Source organism: Saccostrea echinata, unplaced genomic scaffold (assembly GCF_033153115.1).
Source record: "Saccostrea echinata isolate AGI-Se365-2 ecotype Australia unplaced genomic scaffold, CSIRO_AGI_Sech_v1 ptg000009l, whole genome shotgun sequence".
NCBI lineage: Eukaryota > Metazoa > Mollusca > Bivalvia > Ostreida > Ostreidae > Saccostrea > Saccostrea echinata.
Window position 1 is genome coordinate 45,631,758 of NW_026889758.1, and position 19,049 is coordinate 45,650,806.

The 19,049-nt window shown below is 33.3% G+C and overlaps 1 protein-coding gene and 2 long non-coding RNA genes across 3 annotated transcripts; all 3 read right to left on the bottom strand.

The window, feature by feature from the left end:
- Positions 1-397: 397 nt before the first annotated feature.
- Positions 398-10,990, bottom strand: LOC133182802 (zonadhesin-like). Its single transcript, XM_061317647.1, has 18 exons — positions 10,969-10,990; positions 10,744-10,874; positions 10,287-10,437; positions 10,031-10,048; positions 9,364-9,494; positions 8,584-8,731; positions 6,858-6,965; positions 6,513-6,754; positions 5,941-6,257; positions 5,500-5,798; positions 5,144-5,346; positions 3,524-3,716; positions 3,199-3,414; positions 3,063-3,083; positions 2,396-2,623; positions 2,078-2,080; positions 922-1,182; positions 398-702 (listed from the first exon to the last, which is right to left on the bottom strand). Exons 1-18 carry the CDS (start codon positions 10,988-10,990, stop codon positions 407-409), a joined length of 2,988 nt encoding a protein of 995 aa, XP_061173631.1. The 3' UTR covers positions 398-406.
- Positions 10,991-12,005: 1,015 nt separating this feature from the next.
- Positions 12,006-12,603, bottom strand: LOC133183809 (uncharacterized). The gene is made up of 2 exons (XR_009720733.1): positions 12,478-12,603; positions 12,006-12,157 (listed from the first exon to the last, which is right to left on the bottom strand). It is a non-coding gene; the product is annotated as an uncharacterized LOC133183809 (long non-coding RNA).
- A 5,271-nt stretch (positions 12,604-17,874) lies between these two features.
- On the bottom strand, positions 17,875-18,364 carry LOC133183810 (uncharacterized). Its single transcript, XR_009720734.1, has 2 exons — positions 18,260-18,364; positions 17,875-18,026 (listed from the first exon to the last, which is right to left on the bottom strand). It is a non-coding gene; the product is annotated as an uncharacterized LOC133183810 (long non-coding RNA).
- Between the last annotated feature and the right edge of the window lie 685 nt (positions 18,365-19,049).

The window sequence follows — 19,049 nt, forward strand, 5'->3', positions numbered from 1 at the left end:
GTTTTCAAATTACTGGATCTACCAAGATAAAATCGTACTTAAAGAATCAAAATCTCATATATACTCGAGTATATCTTTATATCTTCATATTTCGAGTCCGCTTGTATCACATTTTTTAAACAGTTTCATTGAATCTTGACATGTACCAATCCACTTTCACACTACCTGAATTTTTATGGAGTTTTTTTGGTTATAATACCTGTATTTAATTTATAAATACTGAAATCAGACTGAGAAGTTGACTGACATGTTTTTCTTCTGAAGTTCATGCACATTGATGAAATGAAAAAAGTATGTAATTAAGAACTAAGTGACTTTGCTTAACTCACTTTAATTCGAAAAAAATGAAACATAAAGTAAGAATGGTTAAGTTCTGAAAAGAACAGATAACTAGTTTTATTGCCTCCTAATTCACAATAACTGGAGATTTTGTACACTTCTCCTTGCAAAGCTTCTCTACCACGTACAGAGTGTTGGAGCGCATCTCGAACGAGGCACAGCTCTTATGGGTATCTCCTGCACGAAGAATGTGTGCTTTGCCATCCTTCAGTATCCTTGCTTCCGACTCACCACTTCTGTATTCGTTCAAACGCACGGTGAACTTGCAATTGCCGAGAGCACTTGAGGCAAAATAACACTTGCCAGTCACCTTATAAACGATTTCACACTGCAAACTTCTCTCCTGCTTGATATCACATTCGCCTGTTAAGAATCAAAAAAGAATATCGATATTCATTAGTATCAATATTCATGAGGCAACTTTTGAAAACACTGTATTTCTTGATTACAATATCATCCAATCTTCCTTAATAAACATGATTCATCGACAAAAGCATTCACAAATATCATAATCCATGATTCATCGACAAAAGCATTCACAAATATCATAATCCTGAAGACAATACCGTCTTATTAACATACCGCAATCTGGAATACTACAGAATTCCCACCGAGTGGCGCTGGATGTTGTGTAACACCAAGGAGCAGCCTCGTTATCGGGATTTCTGCAAAAGTTGCTTTGATCCGCCAATTTCTTGAAAGAGTGACTGTGGGGTCTCTGCCGTCCCCAGTCCTGGCATGTTTTGCCTGATTTCGTTGTGTTTTTGTAACCACTATATTTCAGTCCTTTCGGATCGCCAGCATTGAGGCATTCTAAATATAAGGAGTAATTCGACTGCAAAACTGTAATCTGTTTAATATACATCAAAATTGGTACCGTATAAGATTTACATCGAATATATCAAAACAAATATAAAAATATACAGTTCTAGTGCAGTCTCAAAAAAGATAGGCAGAAAACTATTTCAGAAAAAAGTGCCAATAACTGTGGCTTTGACCCTTAGTGTAGGGCCATGTCATCCCCTGAACATGAGCATTACTTTTTTGTGTGAGGAGGAACTTCGACAACACATACAAACTAAAAGCAAGTAAAAATATTTTACACTTCACTTCTGAAGTGACAAGGACAAACAGCAAGAAACACAAACGAACACTATGATTTTTAATACGAACAATCTCTGTTTTCTGGGCTCAAAAAATACCAGAGTTTGATGAAAATTTTAAAAGTATTTAAAAGGAGGAACAAAATATTGCATGTTGACCAGACTAAAATTTTTTCCACTTGTCATAGATACCATGGTAAAGAAAACTGCTTAAAATAAGTGTTACTAGAGCCATTATTATATACATATATAAATTTACATGTATTTGTAGAAAAAAAAATCAGCTCTACATGTTCAAAATGGGACAAAGCAACAAATTAATGGAAGTCAAAAGCATGAAATTTGGAGATAACGAACAGTATTTAAGCTCAAAGTCCATTAAAACAATACAAATCCTGAGCAGAACAAACACGGACCTCCAAAAACATCAGAGGTGGGACCAGATGTCATAAAAGACTGAGCATTCCCTGCCGACCGGTCGCACCCGCCGTGTGCTCTTTGTCATGATCGGGAAACAACGGAAAAATCCGTCGGCAATTCAGTGTGTAAATATTTCGCATATTTCGCTATTTTTGAATTAGAAAATTAGCACAGTTTATCAAACTTACCATCAACATTTATGGTTGGTCTTGCACCAGCTGTGAATTAAAAAAAAAAAAAATTTATTATCATTTACTTAAAATAAATGTTAAAATTAACACGTAATGATGATAAAATTATTCAAAACGTAAACCATTTTATTTTCCCCAGAGAAAGAAAATGAAAGAAATATATGTATTTTAATCAGTTTTTTTTTAAATGCTTAAGTTTCAAAATAACGAAGAGGAATTAATCATCGAATAGTTTTCCAGTATAAGTCAAACAATTTAAATTCAGTTGAGTTATGTCTACATGTTCTATTGATAACCTACATTGAGGTAAAAAAAAGATGGACAGGTAAAATGTTTACTCACGACAGACAGGAATATGACAGTAGTCCCATCGCTTTTTGGGATCAGTGGTATAGCACCACGCCGCTCTTTCATTATCTGGGTTTCTACAGTGGTTGTTGTCTAAGGTTGTAAGTAAAGAATGCGCATGTGGCGACTGAGAGGACCATTTCTGACAAGTGTAACCCAACTCTGTAGATGACACGGTGCCTTGGTACTTCTTTCCAAGGGGATCATCGTGAGCAAGACATTCTGTGAGGATATATCAGACAAGACATTCTGTGAGTTATGATATTTTCATGTGTTCTACACGTTATTTTGTGCTATTTTAATTCTAAATACCGGTAAGTCATTTTTCAAACAAGGTTATATCACAAAAAGTATTGTGTGAGGAAGGGTTATCTTATATCACACAAAGTTTTCTGCAAGAAAGAGTTATTTCTTATCACAAAAGGTTCATTTAGAAAAAATGGTTGTTCTAAGTTAAACAAGGCATTCTATGAGTGATTGTTACTTCGTATTGCAAAAAGGCATTATGTGGGTTAGATATTTCATATCATTTAAGGACTCTATAACAATCGTATGTCATATTAAGTGGTGTGTCTAAATTCATTTTTCCTTAAATCTTAATATTAAACTGTTTCACATGCTCTTAAATTTTGATAAAAATGGTCTAGAGACATAATCTTACCTAATTCTGGCGGGGGTGGTACTGCAATAACGATATAGAAATAATGAAAAAAATATTAGAGAGCGTATGCAGCGAATTACAATCTATAAAATAGTGAGTTATTTTGTATATCATGTATATTTTCTTTGCAAAATACCTGGAATATAGCAGACAGAGAAGGTCCCTTTACATGCAAGCGACACCCAAATGCCGTCCCCAGATATTCCATATGTAGATCCATACTTGCAGTCCGATGCAGTGGATCTGACATGAAGCACGGCTTTTGCCTTTGGAACAGTACACACCACTTTATTCCCACTGGACGACTCGCATTTCAGGTCAGTTTTCTTGCTATTGCACGTGGGACTTTCCTCTGAGAAAACATTGAAAACAAAATCTGTAGAATTTATGTGGAATAATATTAAACTCATTTAAAATAATTTGAACATGCTTCGAATATTTAGCAAATAATTCCTAGCTACCTAAGCAGCCATCTCTCCCATTGGAAATGTATCCTTTCTGACACACACATGTCGGAGATCCATTGAGCACTGAACACGTCTGGTGTTGTCCGCACTTTGGTTTTGTAAGAATAATCTTAAACCCTACACTGCCGCCCTCAACTTTACATTGCTGCACGGTTGTACAATCCGAGGAGGTAAATGTTGTCTCCAACTGAAACCAAGTAGTTTTCGTATTTATTAATGTACAGTAAAACAGGCTTATAACGAAGTACCAGGGACGGACGATTTTGCTTCGTTATAAAAGTAATTCGTTATATCCGTTAAGTTCACAATCTATTGTAAAGACATGGAGAATGAAATTCACTTTCACTATAAGCGTCAATTCATTATAAACGTGTTTTACTGTATGGATTTGGATACGTAAATAAAATTTGTGTCCTTCATTTCTAAATAACATTTTCTTTTTCTTAAAAGCTCCTCTTGAATAACGATTCAAACAACTATTTTTTTACGTAGATTTGATTGTCCACTGGGCCGGTTGTAACCAAAAGTACAATGCGATATTATATCAATGACTGAAAATTTTTTAGGTCTGTGATGTCATTCTATGATTTCGTTGAAATCTATATATCCAATTTCCACAAAAATTTCCGGTGACAAAACACTTTAAAATAGTATAACTCATGAATATTTATAATCTATCAATTCCTCTGATTTCTCTTGATTGCATAGGACATGTATATATTGTTATATATTGTCTCCCTCAGATAAACACTGCTCAAGACAAGACTTGCCAGATTTCTTGAAATGACAAGTCCGGAATTCCTCAAATGAAACATTGATTCGTATACTTTCTTCAAAATAGTTGTGTGGTGGAATTATTGTATCAAATTTAATAAAGGATCTCTTGTACAGAGGCGTCCGGCAGTTATAGGCAGATAAGAAGGTAACGAGGGAAATAAATTCGTTGTCTGGACCTTATCAGGATTTCATGTGTACTTAGACCTGCTTTTTTCTGTATATACACTGTTCAGCTTCAGGGATATGGAGATAAAGGTGATATCTGCAATACCCTCCTAAAAAGATCTATGTTTCTTCAGGACATACTTTATCTTGAAATAAGATAAAAATTGATTCGGAAAAAAATCATATTTGTAAAGCAAATGTCACACCGAGTAGCAACCAGCTTAATTCAACCTGACTCGGTCAAAAAAGACTGCATTGGTAGAATATCGCACCGAGAGCGCATGAGTATTCGGAAAGGTTGTAAGTGAACGCATTAGCAAAAAGGAGATTTTACATGTCAGAAATTTTGTACCGATCGTAGGTAGTCAAAGGGGATAAAATATAAGCTGCACACGGACACCGGTCTTTCGCAAATCATTCAGTTGCCTGATTAATCAAAACTCGACAGAATCACCCACAATCGCAGAAATCGTGCGATGAAAACAAATTGGCGGCGTCCGTGAGTGACGGTACATTCTCTCTTTGAACACACGATTCAAAAACAGTGCGCTCCATTATAACAGCAAATAGTTTATATTTACCTTAGAGTAAGTTAAGAGTGTCATACAGTTTTAAATAATAATCTTGTAAAGTTTTGAATATAAAATGGTAACATTAGGTTAAATTGCTTACGGGATAATATTTAGAATCCGCTCCTTTACATCCGCATTTTGATTTCTCTACACATTTATTATCACTCAGGACGAAACCTTCCTTACAACGACACCCTTCTGTCGGAGGCTGGTCACAATCTTCTTCAGAATCTGGATCCACACAGGTAGCCGGACAGCCACTCATCTCAGAATCATACACCATATTTTCACCACAGGGCAATGCTAAGACAATAAGGACAACTCATAATCATCAAAGAAAGAAACGCTCTAAGCAAAGACAAATATTTTCTGTATGTCATTTATGTATCCATTTTATTCGTTTTGTTTTCTTTCTTATGTCAATTTTGATTTTAAAGCTTAATTTAAATTACATACGACAGAAATCACTAGATCTCCACTTAGCAGAAATTCCCAAGTCAGCACAATACTCAGCATAACCGTTGACACTCTGGCAGATCGTTCTCTTCTTTTGGGAGACTTCCGAGTAATATGTACAGAAATCAAACACACAGTTCTCAAACATTTCTTTACTTGTCGTTGGACTCTCAGCTAAACAATCTCTGAATGGACTTTGGTCTTTCTTCTCTGGATTAAGAAAACCACAAACTTTGCTATCCATGGCTTTCTTTCGCAGTTCTGGTGTGCATTTATTCGGTGCTTCTTGAGCCTCGCAACTGCAAATGAACAAGTAACCCATACTTTTAATATACGAATGTTTAAATATTTTCTAAATTTAAAAGCTATTCTTACTTCATTTGGGTGAATATAAATTCTAGATCAGCATCTATTCAATATTTGGGGGGGGGGGGGGTTTACCTCTGATGAATTTGGTCAGTATCGTCCTTCACAGTGTAACTGTTGCCAATTTTGATGAATTTTTTGGGGTCTCTGGACACATCTTTACCATATTTTGTACGGAAATCGTCTTTTTTCCCGTTACAGTCTCCGCAGAGTCCTGTCATACGACGTCCGAGATTTTTTGGAACAGTCACGATGACCGAGCTTGAGCCGTCCCACGTGACCACGCCGTCTCCGTCGTTAGTACTGGCTATAACCTTGACTTTGTTACCGCTCCTAAAAATTCTAAACTCTCCGCGTCTTGTGTAAGGTAGGAATATTCTTAATCCATTTAACTGAAGTAAATAATTGAAATACATGTACTCAGAACTTTAAATTGAAGGAATAATGGAACAGAAACTTCTATCGTTTTCAAAATTGTTTAATATTCAGCTTATTATTGAGCTAAGCAAAAACAAATCAACATTTAAATATGTATATTCTCTTGATTATGAAATAATCAAGATATCATTAATATTTTGACATTATTCGAATTTTGTAGTGTTGCTACAAGAATTGAACTTCCCAGAAACACATCCTTTTCAACTTACATATACTTGGTGTTTTTTGTGAAGACGAATGGTGTTTTTCCCCAATTTGACATCCACCAGCCTTGTATAAGACACAGACCGAGATCTACCGCGGTATTCGTTCTTGACTTCCACGTTAAAGATGTTAGAGCGGCTGTTTTTGACTTTAGTTAAGGTGTATTTACAGATGCCCATGAAGTGAATCATCTGGCCGTCGAATGTTCTATAGTGAGGATCTCCTGATGCTGAACAGGTACAGGTTTCTAGAGTAATTAGTGATTAAAATTGTAATTAACGTGGAGATATGCGATTATTGAATTAATTTTTATTGAATTATTGCAGTAAAATGACGAAAAAAAAGATTACGATAACATCTTTTCACGCCGTCTCCCGTGTATCCCTTGTTACATCGACATTCTCCATTTACGCATCTTGCATTTGAGTGACATTTCCTATGTCGTCCACAATTATTTCCTTTGCAAAGATAGATATAGAAATATAATTAGTTGCATATATGTTTTAAGGAGCAAAAATGAATGTCTCCCCTTTTTCCAATTATACCTAATGCCATATCGAAAGGAAGTCGAAGACATTTCTGATATGGATACAAAATTCTTCTTTTTTTTAATGTTATGGTTTTTAAGAGTCATTCTTTGTAAGCACTGTTACTTTTATTGAAATTGAGGGGGAAAATAATTTCTTTATCTAATCTTTTAGTTTCATGCTATTATTTGAGAGAGTAACCATACCAAAAGACATAAAACACCTAAAGACCCTGAAGGGAATTTAAACGCATTGATAATTTGCTTACTAGGTATGTTGGCTTTACACCATAATTTTTTGCATTGAAGATAAGAATTATCAATCAAATTCTACTAAACGCAAAGATTATAAGAATATAATTTTATCAGAATATATATATATATATATATATATATATATATATATATATATATATATATATATATATATATATATATATATATATATATATATATATATATATATATACACAATTATCAGATTTATCTTAATATTGAATATTTGATATTGTCAGTAACAATACACTTTGGTTTCCATGGTTACTAATCAGTAAAAGTGATAATAATGAAGACAATTTCAGTATTTGTTTGCATCTTTTCAGTCTTTCACTAGGAATTGACAGCTAGTTTAATTTATAAAGAACGTTCAAAAAAGAATTGGAATTTTCAATAAAAAGATACGTATCCAAAGAAACATTTCTTTTTTGTGTATTATTATCTGTACCCTTAATATTAATAAATGTTAAAAAAAAGTTTATATCTGCATTGATATATTTTGCCTAATATTCTGTTTTATTAGATTTCCCTGAGATGTTCCGCCACATTATTTTTGCCCTTTCTTGCATTCCCTTCACTCGATGATGCTTTGTTGCAAGATTGGTTGAAATTGCCCAAGTGGTTTTTGAAAAGAAGTCGAAAATGTGAAAAATTTACAGATGACACAGACTGACGCTGGACACTCTTCGATCAGAAAAGCTCACTTGAGCCTTCAGTTCAGGTGGGCTAAAAAGTAGATTTTATAAATTTCAATCTATTCCTGATAATTTAGCATGTAAACTTTTTGATGTTCTTATCAGATCTGTATTAACATATAATAGTGAAGTATGGTTTATAATGGGCTATTCTACTTAATTCAATTTAATAAAACGTTCAGAACAACATGGTACAAATTGTGATAGTTTGTCTTTAGAGGACATTTTGAAATAGTCCGAAGATATAAGCATCATGTTTTAGCAAATATAGTTCTTCTAACCACTTTGCTGCAAGAATATGCAATGAAATTTCAAAGTTATCAAAATTTTGAATTTCTCTTTTCTTTTCTTTTCTTTCCTTTTTTTTTTGTTGCTTTTATTAACCAGTTCAGTTGGGCACAGTTGACTTTGGCTATAGTTAAAATTTAAATTTCTTCCTTTGAGTAATAGGCTAGGGTGTCAGTGTAAAGGTTTTCAGTACATATAGTTTGTTAGTATTTGAGGTTACCTGATGTACTTTATCTTTAGAATTTTAAGTGTTAGCTTTCAAAAGAGCTTGCCCTTTTTCTTTCTTTTTACCTTTTTTAACGTTAGTCTTGTAAATAGCGATCCTCCATCTCCCACCACACCCTTGCTTTCTGTTTCCTCTACAAGGCATTTTACATTGCGAGTTGGCAACTTTCTTCCTTCGGCGAAGAGAGTTTCCACAGAAACATTCCACCCCATTCTGCAAAATTAAATGACTAAGGTACTTCCTTTAACTCGTATGACAGCATTCTACTGATCCTAGAGTTAATTGTATTCTGGTATAGCTATTTGTAAAATGAGAAAAGGTCGAATTGATTTATTTAAAGCCATAATGTAGAACGATACCGTATTTGTATACCTTTACGATTGAAGCTCTACAATTACTGATATGTCTATGGAGGCGTTCTTTCTGTATCCGAGGAAGCAGTTTTGATTTGTTTTTTACTAAAACATTGTCCGATTAGGATTGTTATTCTTATTCAGCATTATTAGCACTGTTATTCTTATTCAGCATTATTAGCACTGTTATTCTTATTCAGCATTATTAGCACTGTTATTCTTATTCAGCATTATTAGCATTTAACATGCTTTGTTTAATGCTATTACAATTTCGAGGCAGTAAATTATCAATACAAAAAATGTGAGAATCACAAAACTGGTACACTTAGATATACCATTGAGCATTGACACAAATATTCTTTACCATTTTAATCAAATTCAACAAATAAAGTCCTTAACATATTTATCGATTATTTCCTCAGACTTATTTTTGTATGTCACACACCAGAATCTATCATGGTATCTCCCATTTTGTAATTAAGCATAACGTACCTCCACCCCAGCGTAGCGATTCCTTTTACGTTTACAAATATTTAAACATTTGTTGATTGTCATGTATCTACTCCGTCTATACGAGCCGCCTAGGGTCCTATACCAGCCATCTTTATAACATCCTATGAATCCTGAAATTATATTCAGTACGTATTCTTATAAGCGCTGAGTTAAGTCCGGGTATTGACATAGTGTTCATTTCATTCTGCAATTTATTTTAATCAAAACAATAATAATACAATTTTTAGTGGAAATTGTGGAAGGGTAAATTCCATTGGTTAATTAAAATGATAACACAATGTTTTTGGTGGTTGGTTTTTCAATCCTTCTGCTTCAAAAAAAGTAATCAATTTATTGTCTTAAATAAAAAAAAAAAAAACTAACCTTAACGTTTAGTGCAGAGAAAAGCAAATTTGATTGCAAGCTAAGGGTATTTTAGATATATTGTAATTACATGATCTTACTATTAATAGTTATTCTAAACAAATGTACCATTTTCATTATTATTGAACGAATTCAAACTTTTTTTTTGCAATTGATAATGAGTTAACACTGTCAAGATCGTTTGATATATTCTTTATTTCTGTGCTTCCAGGAAAGTATATCGTTATCAAACGAAAGTTTGAAATAATTTATTATTAATATTTCATCGAAATAATTAACTAACCTGTCTTTCGAACAAACTCTACGAATAAAAAAAGACTCAATATTGAATTTATCATTTACAAGAATGTTTTCAGGGATATACTGCTATAAATAGATGTGCTTTATTACTATGTCCATCTGTATTTTTTGTCCCTAGAAGATAAATCTAAAAAAAAAGAAAGTGTCATCATCCTAACTTCAATTTTATGATATTTTAGCAATATTTCTACATGTTTGAATTTCAATTAATTGATTAGCATAAACTTAATTATACTCACCTGAACTGCGGTATTTCGGGTTTCTGTAAATCAAGATCCTCCAGGCGCCTCCACAAGCCTCGTGATTTCCCTTACATTTCATCCTGCATTCTTTCAATGGTTTTCTTTTTTTGTACCGCATAGAATTTCCACAGAAACATTCATTGCCAGCCTGTATAATTTTTTATGTAAATTAATATGTCCAAAAAGAAATTTCATTTGAATGATAATATTCCAAACCATACGCTTAAAAATAAAATAAATTATTCAATATTGATACTTAATTTATTATTAACCTTTTTAAAAACTCAATCCTGTTTTTTTCTCTTAATTTTGATTCGATTTTAAAAAGCTGATTTCCTTCGAATTATTTCTTGAGATGAGGATTTGCGATTTGTTTCTCTACATTGATTTATTGTTTGATATTCTATTCCTTTTCATAAATTCTTTGAATAAATACGGACATAGCAAAAACTACCTCAAGCCCGTAAAATCGTTTCCTTTCTTTCTCACATCTTCGTCTACAGCGGCCAACTGTCATGTGATTGCCATACGTCCTTCGTCCACTAAGAACCCTTTTCCTCGAGTCCTTGTAGCAACCAAGCATATCTAAAAGAAAAGTAAGAGTTTTCAAATTTGAATTCTTATATTTTCTATAGATTCGAAAATATTTACAGACTAACAAATACACAAACACACAAACAGTCGGTCAGCCACTTTATCATCGCATTACTTCGACCTGCTGAGCTAAAACTTCAGTAGAAAAAAAAACGTAAAGGAAAACTGGGTAGATATGGGTATTGATGGCAAATTGTTATTTAAAAATCAATCATATAAAAATGATATTTGAACTTAGATAATAGAATAATCAATAGAATATAAGAGGTCTTAAATGTAAACCAATTTTGTTTTTCCATATATTAATGATGATTCTTTAAATCTATGAAAAATTATCTTTCACTTTTCATCCAAACATGGAAATACCGTTTTCATGACACATGAATTCAAACTGAGTCATTTTCATCATTGTTGATAATTGATAACACATGAACGTTAATTCAGATATTTTGTCAATCTTCTATACCCGTTGTTCGAGTAAAATGCATGGTTATCATACAACATAAGAAATATTGTCTGTTTGTTTCTATGTTGTTTAACGTCCTTCTCGAGAATTTTTCACTCATGAAGACGCCACCATTTGCCGGTGGAGAGCTGCAAATTTTGTCTTGTACTCGGCACTTACGGCCATTGAGCAGTGAGGGATTTTTTTCGTGCCAACACCTACTGCGACACGGAACCTCGGTTTATACGGTCTCATCTGAAGGACCGGTCTCCACGTCCCACAGTGGGATTCGAACCCGCGACGTAAGGATCAACTCTTTACGCCGTGACTCTAGAGCAGACGCTCTAACCACTGCGCCACGCAGGCGAATAACATAAGAAATATATAACCTTATCAGTATTTATCTAAAATAGTTGGCTTACTTTTCCTTCGAATTTTTCCTTTTCTTTTGTCTACAAAAGAAAAAGAATTCAAGGTATCAATTGTTGAAATATTTATTTACGCATATGTGACTTCAAATTAATGTATTTGACTGTTTTTCTGTTTGTACAACTTTTTTCTGTAAGGTCAATTTAAAAAAGTCACCAATACAAAAAATTCAATTCGACAAAATTCAAAAAGATACCCGGATATGTTGAATTTCAATTAATTGATTAGCATAAACTTAATAGTACTCACCTGAATTGCGGTATTTCGGGTTTCTGTAAATCAAGATCCTCCAGGCGCCTCCACAAGCCTCGTGATTCCCCTTACATTTCATCCTGCATTCTTTCAATGGTTTTCTTTTTTTGTAACGCATGGAATTCCCACAGAAACATTCATTGCCAGCCTGCATTTTTAAAGAAGAAATTTAATTACAAAAATCAAAAAAAAAAAAAAAAAAAAAAAAAAAAAAAAAAAAATCCAAAATTACACTTATTATAGAAATAAAATTATTTTGATATCGAACTAACTTCTAGTTTATTACCAACCTGATTCTTTTTCTTCTTTTTTTTTCATTAATGTGACTCAATTATTAAAAAAAAAGATACCTAGTTCTTTTCGAATTATTGTTGAAGTTGAAATTCGGAATAAGTTTTTATACATTGAAAATTGTTATCTCTCAATTCCTTTCTATAAATTCTTCGAATCAATGTGGGCAAAATCTACCTCAAGTCCGTAAAATCGTTTTCTTTCTTTCTCACATCTTCGTCTACAGCGGCCAACTGTCATGTAATTGCCATGTGTCCGTCGTCCACTAAGAACCCTTTTCCTCGAGTCCTTGTAGCATCCAAGCATATCTAAAAGAAAAGTATGAATTTTTGCAGCGTTCATTCTTATGTTTCTAAAGCTTCGAAAAAAAAGGTTTACAGACCAACAGATACACAAACAGACGGTCAGCCACTTTATGAATGCATTACTTTAACTAGTAGGGCTTAAACACTAGGAGAGAAAATGTAAGGGAAAGTTTGTTAGATATGGGCATCGGTGGCAAATTGTTATTTTCACCATTTAACAATCAATCATGTAAAAATCAAATTTGAGCTCAGATAAATTTTCAATATAATATAAGACGTATAATGTATACCAATTTCTTTTCGCATTTATTAACGATTGTTCTTTAAATCTATTAATATTCATCTTACGCTTTTCTTCAAAACATGGGAATACCGTTTACATGATACATGAATTCAAGCTCTGTCATATTCATCCTTTGTTGATAAGTGATAATACATGAACAATAATTCTGTTATTTTATCAATCTTCTATCTATATCAGTTGTTCGAGAAAATGCATTGTAATCATACAGCAGAAGAAATATATAACATAATCAATATAAAGAACAATAGTTCGCTTACTTTTCCTTCGAATTTTTCCTTTTCTTTTGTCTACAAAAGTAAAAAAAATACCAAGGAATCAATTGTTGGAATATTTTTTTCAGGTATATGTGACTTCAAATTAAAGTATTTGGCTATTTTTCTGTCTGTCAAACTTTCTTCTATAAGATCAATTTAAAAAAAAGTCACCAATACAAATACATTCAATTCGACAAAAATTCAAAAAGATACCTACATATTTTTAATTTCAATTAATTGATTAGTATAAACTTAATAGTACTCACCTGAATTGCGGTATTTCGGGTTTTTGTAAATCAAGATCCTCCAGGCGCCTCCACAAGCCTCGTGATTTCCCTTACATTTCATCCTGCATTCTTTCAATGGTTTTCTTTCTTTGTAACGCATGGAATTTCCACAGAAACATTCATTTCCAGCCTGTATTTTTTGAAAGAAATTCATTTACAAAAATAAAAAAAATTACACTTTATGTAGAAATTTTTTTTTTGATATCAACTGTAGTTTATAACTAACCTGATTCTGTTTTTTCATTAATTTGATTCAATTTAATATTAAAAACTTAGTTCCTTTCGAATTATTGTTGAAGTTGGAATTTGGAATAAGTTTTTTACATTGGAAATTGTGATCTTGCTATTCTTTTCTATAAGTTCTTCAAATCAATATGGACAAAAACTACCTCAAGTCCGTAAAATCGTTTCCTTTCTTTCTCACATCTTCGTCTACAGCGGCCAACTGTCATGTGATTGCCATGCGTCCGTCGTCCACTAAGAACCCTTTTCCTCGAGTCCTTGTAGCATCCAAGCATATCTAAAAAACATCATTTACTTTGTACAAGAACAACAGATAAGACCATATGGTGTGATTCAAATAATCCTGCTCCCTTTTCTTTTTTGGTTGTGGGGGCGTTAACAAGCCATCCAACATGCTCTGCAATGGGTTGCCCATGGGTTTTCCCAGTATATGTTGTCTTTCTTGTTAAGGGGGGATAGCGCCCCCATAGGGGTATTTTATTACTGGTACTAGTTGTGATATAACCATATAAATTTACTCATCTATGTCTAGTCTGCGTATGATATGCTAGTCACACAAATTTGATGATGTACAGTATTCCACTTTTGCCTTTTGATGATGTACAGTTAACATTTTTTTCCATAGAACTGTAGTTAACTGGTCTTTAGTATTTTTGACATTATATGTTATTTTGTATATATGTTTTTCTGGCTTTACAAAACTGTTTTTACATTTTCATGTACTCTATTTTGCAGTTTTATTTATCATTGTCTTTTACAGGGAATGCTATTTTATTTGTGCGTTTTTCTCTGTCATTTATTTTCAGCCGCATGTTTTGCAATATTTTTACATGGAAAATAAATGACATTCAACTCTCTGATGATCTTATTTTCTATGGTTGTGAGGCAGACATACATAAGAAAATAAGAATTTTTCGAAAATATTTACAGACTAACAAATACAGTAACAGACGATCAGACACTTTGTCATCGCATTACTTCGACCTGTAGAGCTTAAACGTCAATCATAAAAAATGAAATTGAACTAAAATAATATTTCAATAGAATATAAGATGTAAACAAGAGGCCCAAGGGCCTTAACGGTCACCTGAGTATAATACAACAATTTAGAAGTTAAATACACTGATAGATGAAGCATTGTTGCCCTAAAGCAAGAAAAGTAGGAAGATCAGGATCAACAAAATAATTAGTCTAGTATTCAATATCAACTCATAAATTAAATTCTAATCTGTTCCCCACTTAACACTATCACCATGCAGACTATTAACAAACTATAAGTGCTTCTGTACTATTTTTAAACCCATATTAAGACCTCTAGCATTGACCTCTCTTATGGTCTTTGAAGAACTTTTAATAAGATAAGTTATTTTTGTCTCATTTTTATTTATCTATTACTTACAGGTCTACCTGATTATTAAAACTAAGAAAGTACTTTTTGAATTATACGATAAACATTCTTGCATAATTATCTTATTCTATTAACCTTTCAAATACATTATTTATAGTGATTAATTATCAAAGATGAATGGAAAAGGGGAATAACTTCTCTCAGTAGAATACAAATTAATAGAGCCCTGCCCAGGACCAGAATGCTTCGATGAATCGTCCAGATGTTCAAAAATCTGGTAGAAATACGCTTACTCATATCATTTAAACTTTTACTCAGTTTGCTTCCGATATGCCCAGAAGCAGAGAAAAAATTCACAGGTACAATGCATTTTCACTACAGATTCAACAAAGCCTTACCCTAACATCAGAACCCAAGACCAAGGGTCAAGAAATTTACAAATTTGGAAGAATTACCCTCATCATCATAACTATGGACTTCAAAGAATTAACACTTTTCCACTATATTATCAAAAGCCCCCCCCCCCCCCCCCGGTCGTCATGCCAGAACCCCTGACCCTAGGACCACAAGATTTAAAATTCTGTTCGAAGCTCCCATTTTCATCATAGCTAAGCAATTTATTTATCAGCTCAACACTAAGGAGCAGACAGGACTAATTAATGATTAATTAATAGAATTAATGCTTTTTCACTATATAATCAATAGAGCCCCCCCCCCCTCCTCAAGAACCCCCAAAACTGATTTAAAAATTTTGGAAGAGGCATCCTTGTCTATCATAATCATGCACTTAATTTGTTTAAATAATCTCCAGTAGCAGAGAAGAAGATTTTCAAAGAATCAATGCATTTTCACTATATAATCAATAGAGCCCCGCCCTAACACCAGAATCCCTGACCCTGGGGCCATGAAATTCACAATTTTTGAAAAGGCATCCTTATGCATCATAACCATGCACTTAGTTTGTTTAAATAGTCTCAAGTAGCAGAGAAGAAGATTTTGAAAGAATCAATGCATTTTCACTATATAATCAATAGAGCCTCGCCCTAACACCAGAACCCCTAACCCAGGGGCCATGGCTTTCACAATTCTGGAAGAGGCCCACCTCCTCATCATAACTATGTACTTAGTTTATCACCTTAATGCCCAGGAGCAGAGGAGAAGCCCTGACCCTGGGGCCTTGAAATTCACAATTTTGGAAGAGGTACTCTTGCTCATCATAACTATGTACTTAGTTACTTTATTAAATATCCAGAAGCAGAGAAGAAGATTTTCAAAGAATTAATGCATTTTCACTATATAATCAATAGAGCCCCGCCCTAACACCAGAACCCCTGACCCTGGGGCCATGAAATTCAAAATTTTTGAAAAGGCACTTTTGCTCATCATACCTATGTACTTAGGTACTTTATTTAATACCCAGGAGCAAAGAAGAAGATTTTCAAAGAATTAATGCTTTTTCACTATATAATCGATAGAGCCTCACCCTAACACCAGAACCCCTGACCCTGGGGCCATGAAATTCACAATTTTGGAAGAGGCATCATTGCTTATCATAACTATGTACTTAATTAGTTTATTCAATACCCAGGAGCAGAGAAGAAGATTTTCAAAGAATTAATGCATTTTCACTCTATAATCAATAGAGCCCCACCCTAACACCAGAACCCCTGACCCTGGGGCCATGAATTTCACAATTTTGGAAGAGGCACTCTTGCTCATAATAACTATGTACTTAGTAACTTTATTTAATACCCAGGAGCAGAGAAGAAGATTTTCAAAGAAATAATGCACTTTCACTATATGATCTATATAGCCCCACCTTGGGTCCAGAACCCCTGACCCTGGGGCCATGAATTTCACAACTTTGGTAGAGGGCTCAATGCTTATTACAATGATGCCACAGTTTGACTGCTTGATGTCCAGGAGTAAAGAAGAAGATTTTTAAAGATTGCATTATTTTTGGTGGTTTTAGCCCCACCCCTCAGGCCCCCCGGGGGGGGGGGCAGGGACCATGAAATTCACAATTTTTGTTCTCCTTCACCCATAGATGCTATATGCCAAATTTGGTTGAAATTGGTTGAGTGGTTCTAGAGAAGAAGTAAAAAATGTTCAAGAGTTAACGCACGACGGACGACGCACGACGACGGACGAAAACAGATAGCAATAGGTCACCTGAGTGACTCAGGTGACCTAAAAATGTAAACCAATATTGTTTTCCCAAATGATTCTTTAAATCTATGAAAAATTATCTTTCGCTTTTCTTCAAAACATGGAAATACCGTTTTCATGATACATGTACATGAATTCAAGCTTTGTCATATTCATCCTTTATTGATAAGTGAAAACGCGTTAACATTTATTCTGTTATTTTGTCAATTTTGTATTATATCTGTTGTTCGTGGAAAAAACATTGTTATCATACAACAGATGAAATATATTACCTTATCAATATTTAGTTAAGGTAATTTTGGCTTACCTTTCCTTCGAATTTTTCCTTTTCTTTTGTCTACAACAGAAAAAAGAATGAAGGTATCAATTATTGGTATATTTATTCGGGTGTATGTTACTTCAAATTGAGGTGTTTCAATGTTGTTTTTTTTTTTTGCTATTTTGTTACACTTTTTCTCACCATACACAGAAACTAACACTTAATTGACAATGTTTGTTCAAAAATATAATTCGTCATTTTTTTCAGCAATAATTTGATAATTTTTAATCAATTGAACATTAAAATATCACCAATACAAATACATAAAGTTCGATAAAAGTTAAACAATATACCTCCATATTTTGAACTTCAATTAATTGATTAGCACAAACGTAATAGTACACACCTGAATTACGGTATTTCGGGTTTCTATAAATCAAGATCCTCCAGACGCCTCCACAAGCCTCGTGATTTCCCTTACATTTCATCCTGCATTCTTTCAATGGTTTTCTTTTTTTGTACCGCATAGAATTTCCACAGAAACATTCATTGCCAGCCTGCATTTTAATAAAGAAATTAATTTAATAAATAAATAAAATAAATTACACTTAATGTATAAATAAAACTCTTTTGATATCGAACTTTTATATATAGATTCTATAACCAACTGATTCTGTTATTTTTAATTAATTTGACTCAATCAAAAAAAAAATTAGTTTTTATACATTGAAAATTATGAAGTCGCTATTCCTTTCTATAAATTCTTCGCATCAATGTGGGCAAAATCTACCTCAAGTCCGTAAAATCGTTTTCTTTCTTTCTCACATCTTCGTCTACAGCGGCCAACTGTCATGTGATTGCCATGCGTCCGTCGTCCACTAAGAACCCTTTTCCTCGAGTCTTTGAAGCAGCCAAGTATATCTAAAAGAAAAGTAAGAATTTTCAAATTTGAATTTTTTTTTTTTAAATTCGAAAATATTTAAAGACTAACAGATACAATAACAGTCGGTGAGCTACTTTATCATCGCATTTCTTCGATCTGTAGAGCTAAAACGTCAGAAGAAAAAAGACGTAAAAGAAAACTGGATAGATAGGGGTATTGATGGCAAATTGTTATTTTCACCAATTAACAATCAATTGTATAGAAATAAAAGTTGAAATGAGATAAATTTACAATAAACGTATAAAGGTATAGAATTTCTTTTCACCATATATTAACAATGATTTTTTAAATCTATCAATATTTATCTTTCGTTTTTCTTGAAAACATGGAAATACGTTTTTCATGATACATGAATTAACGCTGTGGCTATGTTATATTGACAACATCTATTAATTTAAAAAATAGATGAGTTTATTGAAGAAAGACAATAGCGATGGTTTTACAAGCAAAGGGTGATAACTTGTACAACTAGCTTACTTAACGTCAGTCTTCGAGTAGGCGGGGAAAGGTAGTGCATATAACGCGTTCTCAAACTAAATTTCCCTCTTTCTGATAACACACAGCCCTCAGGAAAGTTGATTGAACAGTTGAATTTGAACATTGAGTTGATGTTGTGATGTTGATATGTTGTGGCTTG

Excerpts from the sequence above, each read along its gene's own strand:
- LOC133182802 (XM_061317647.1), bottom strand. The coding sequence starts at position 10,990 with ATGATAAAGTGGCTGACCGACT. Across the intron at positions 3,084-3,198 it reads CTCTGTCTGCTATATTCCAG|TACCACCCCCGCCAGAATTA; the intron begins GTATTTTGCAAA and ends TCGTTATTGCAG. Across the intron at positions 703-921 it reads CTGTAGTATTCCAGATTGCG|GCGAATGTGATATCAAGCAG; the intron begins GTATGTTAATAA and ends GATTCTTAACAG.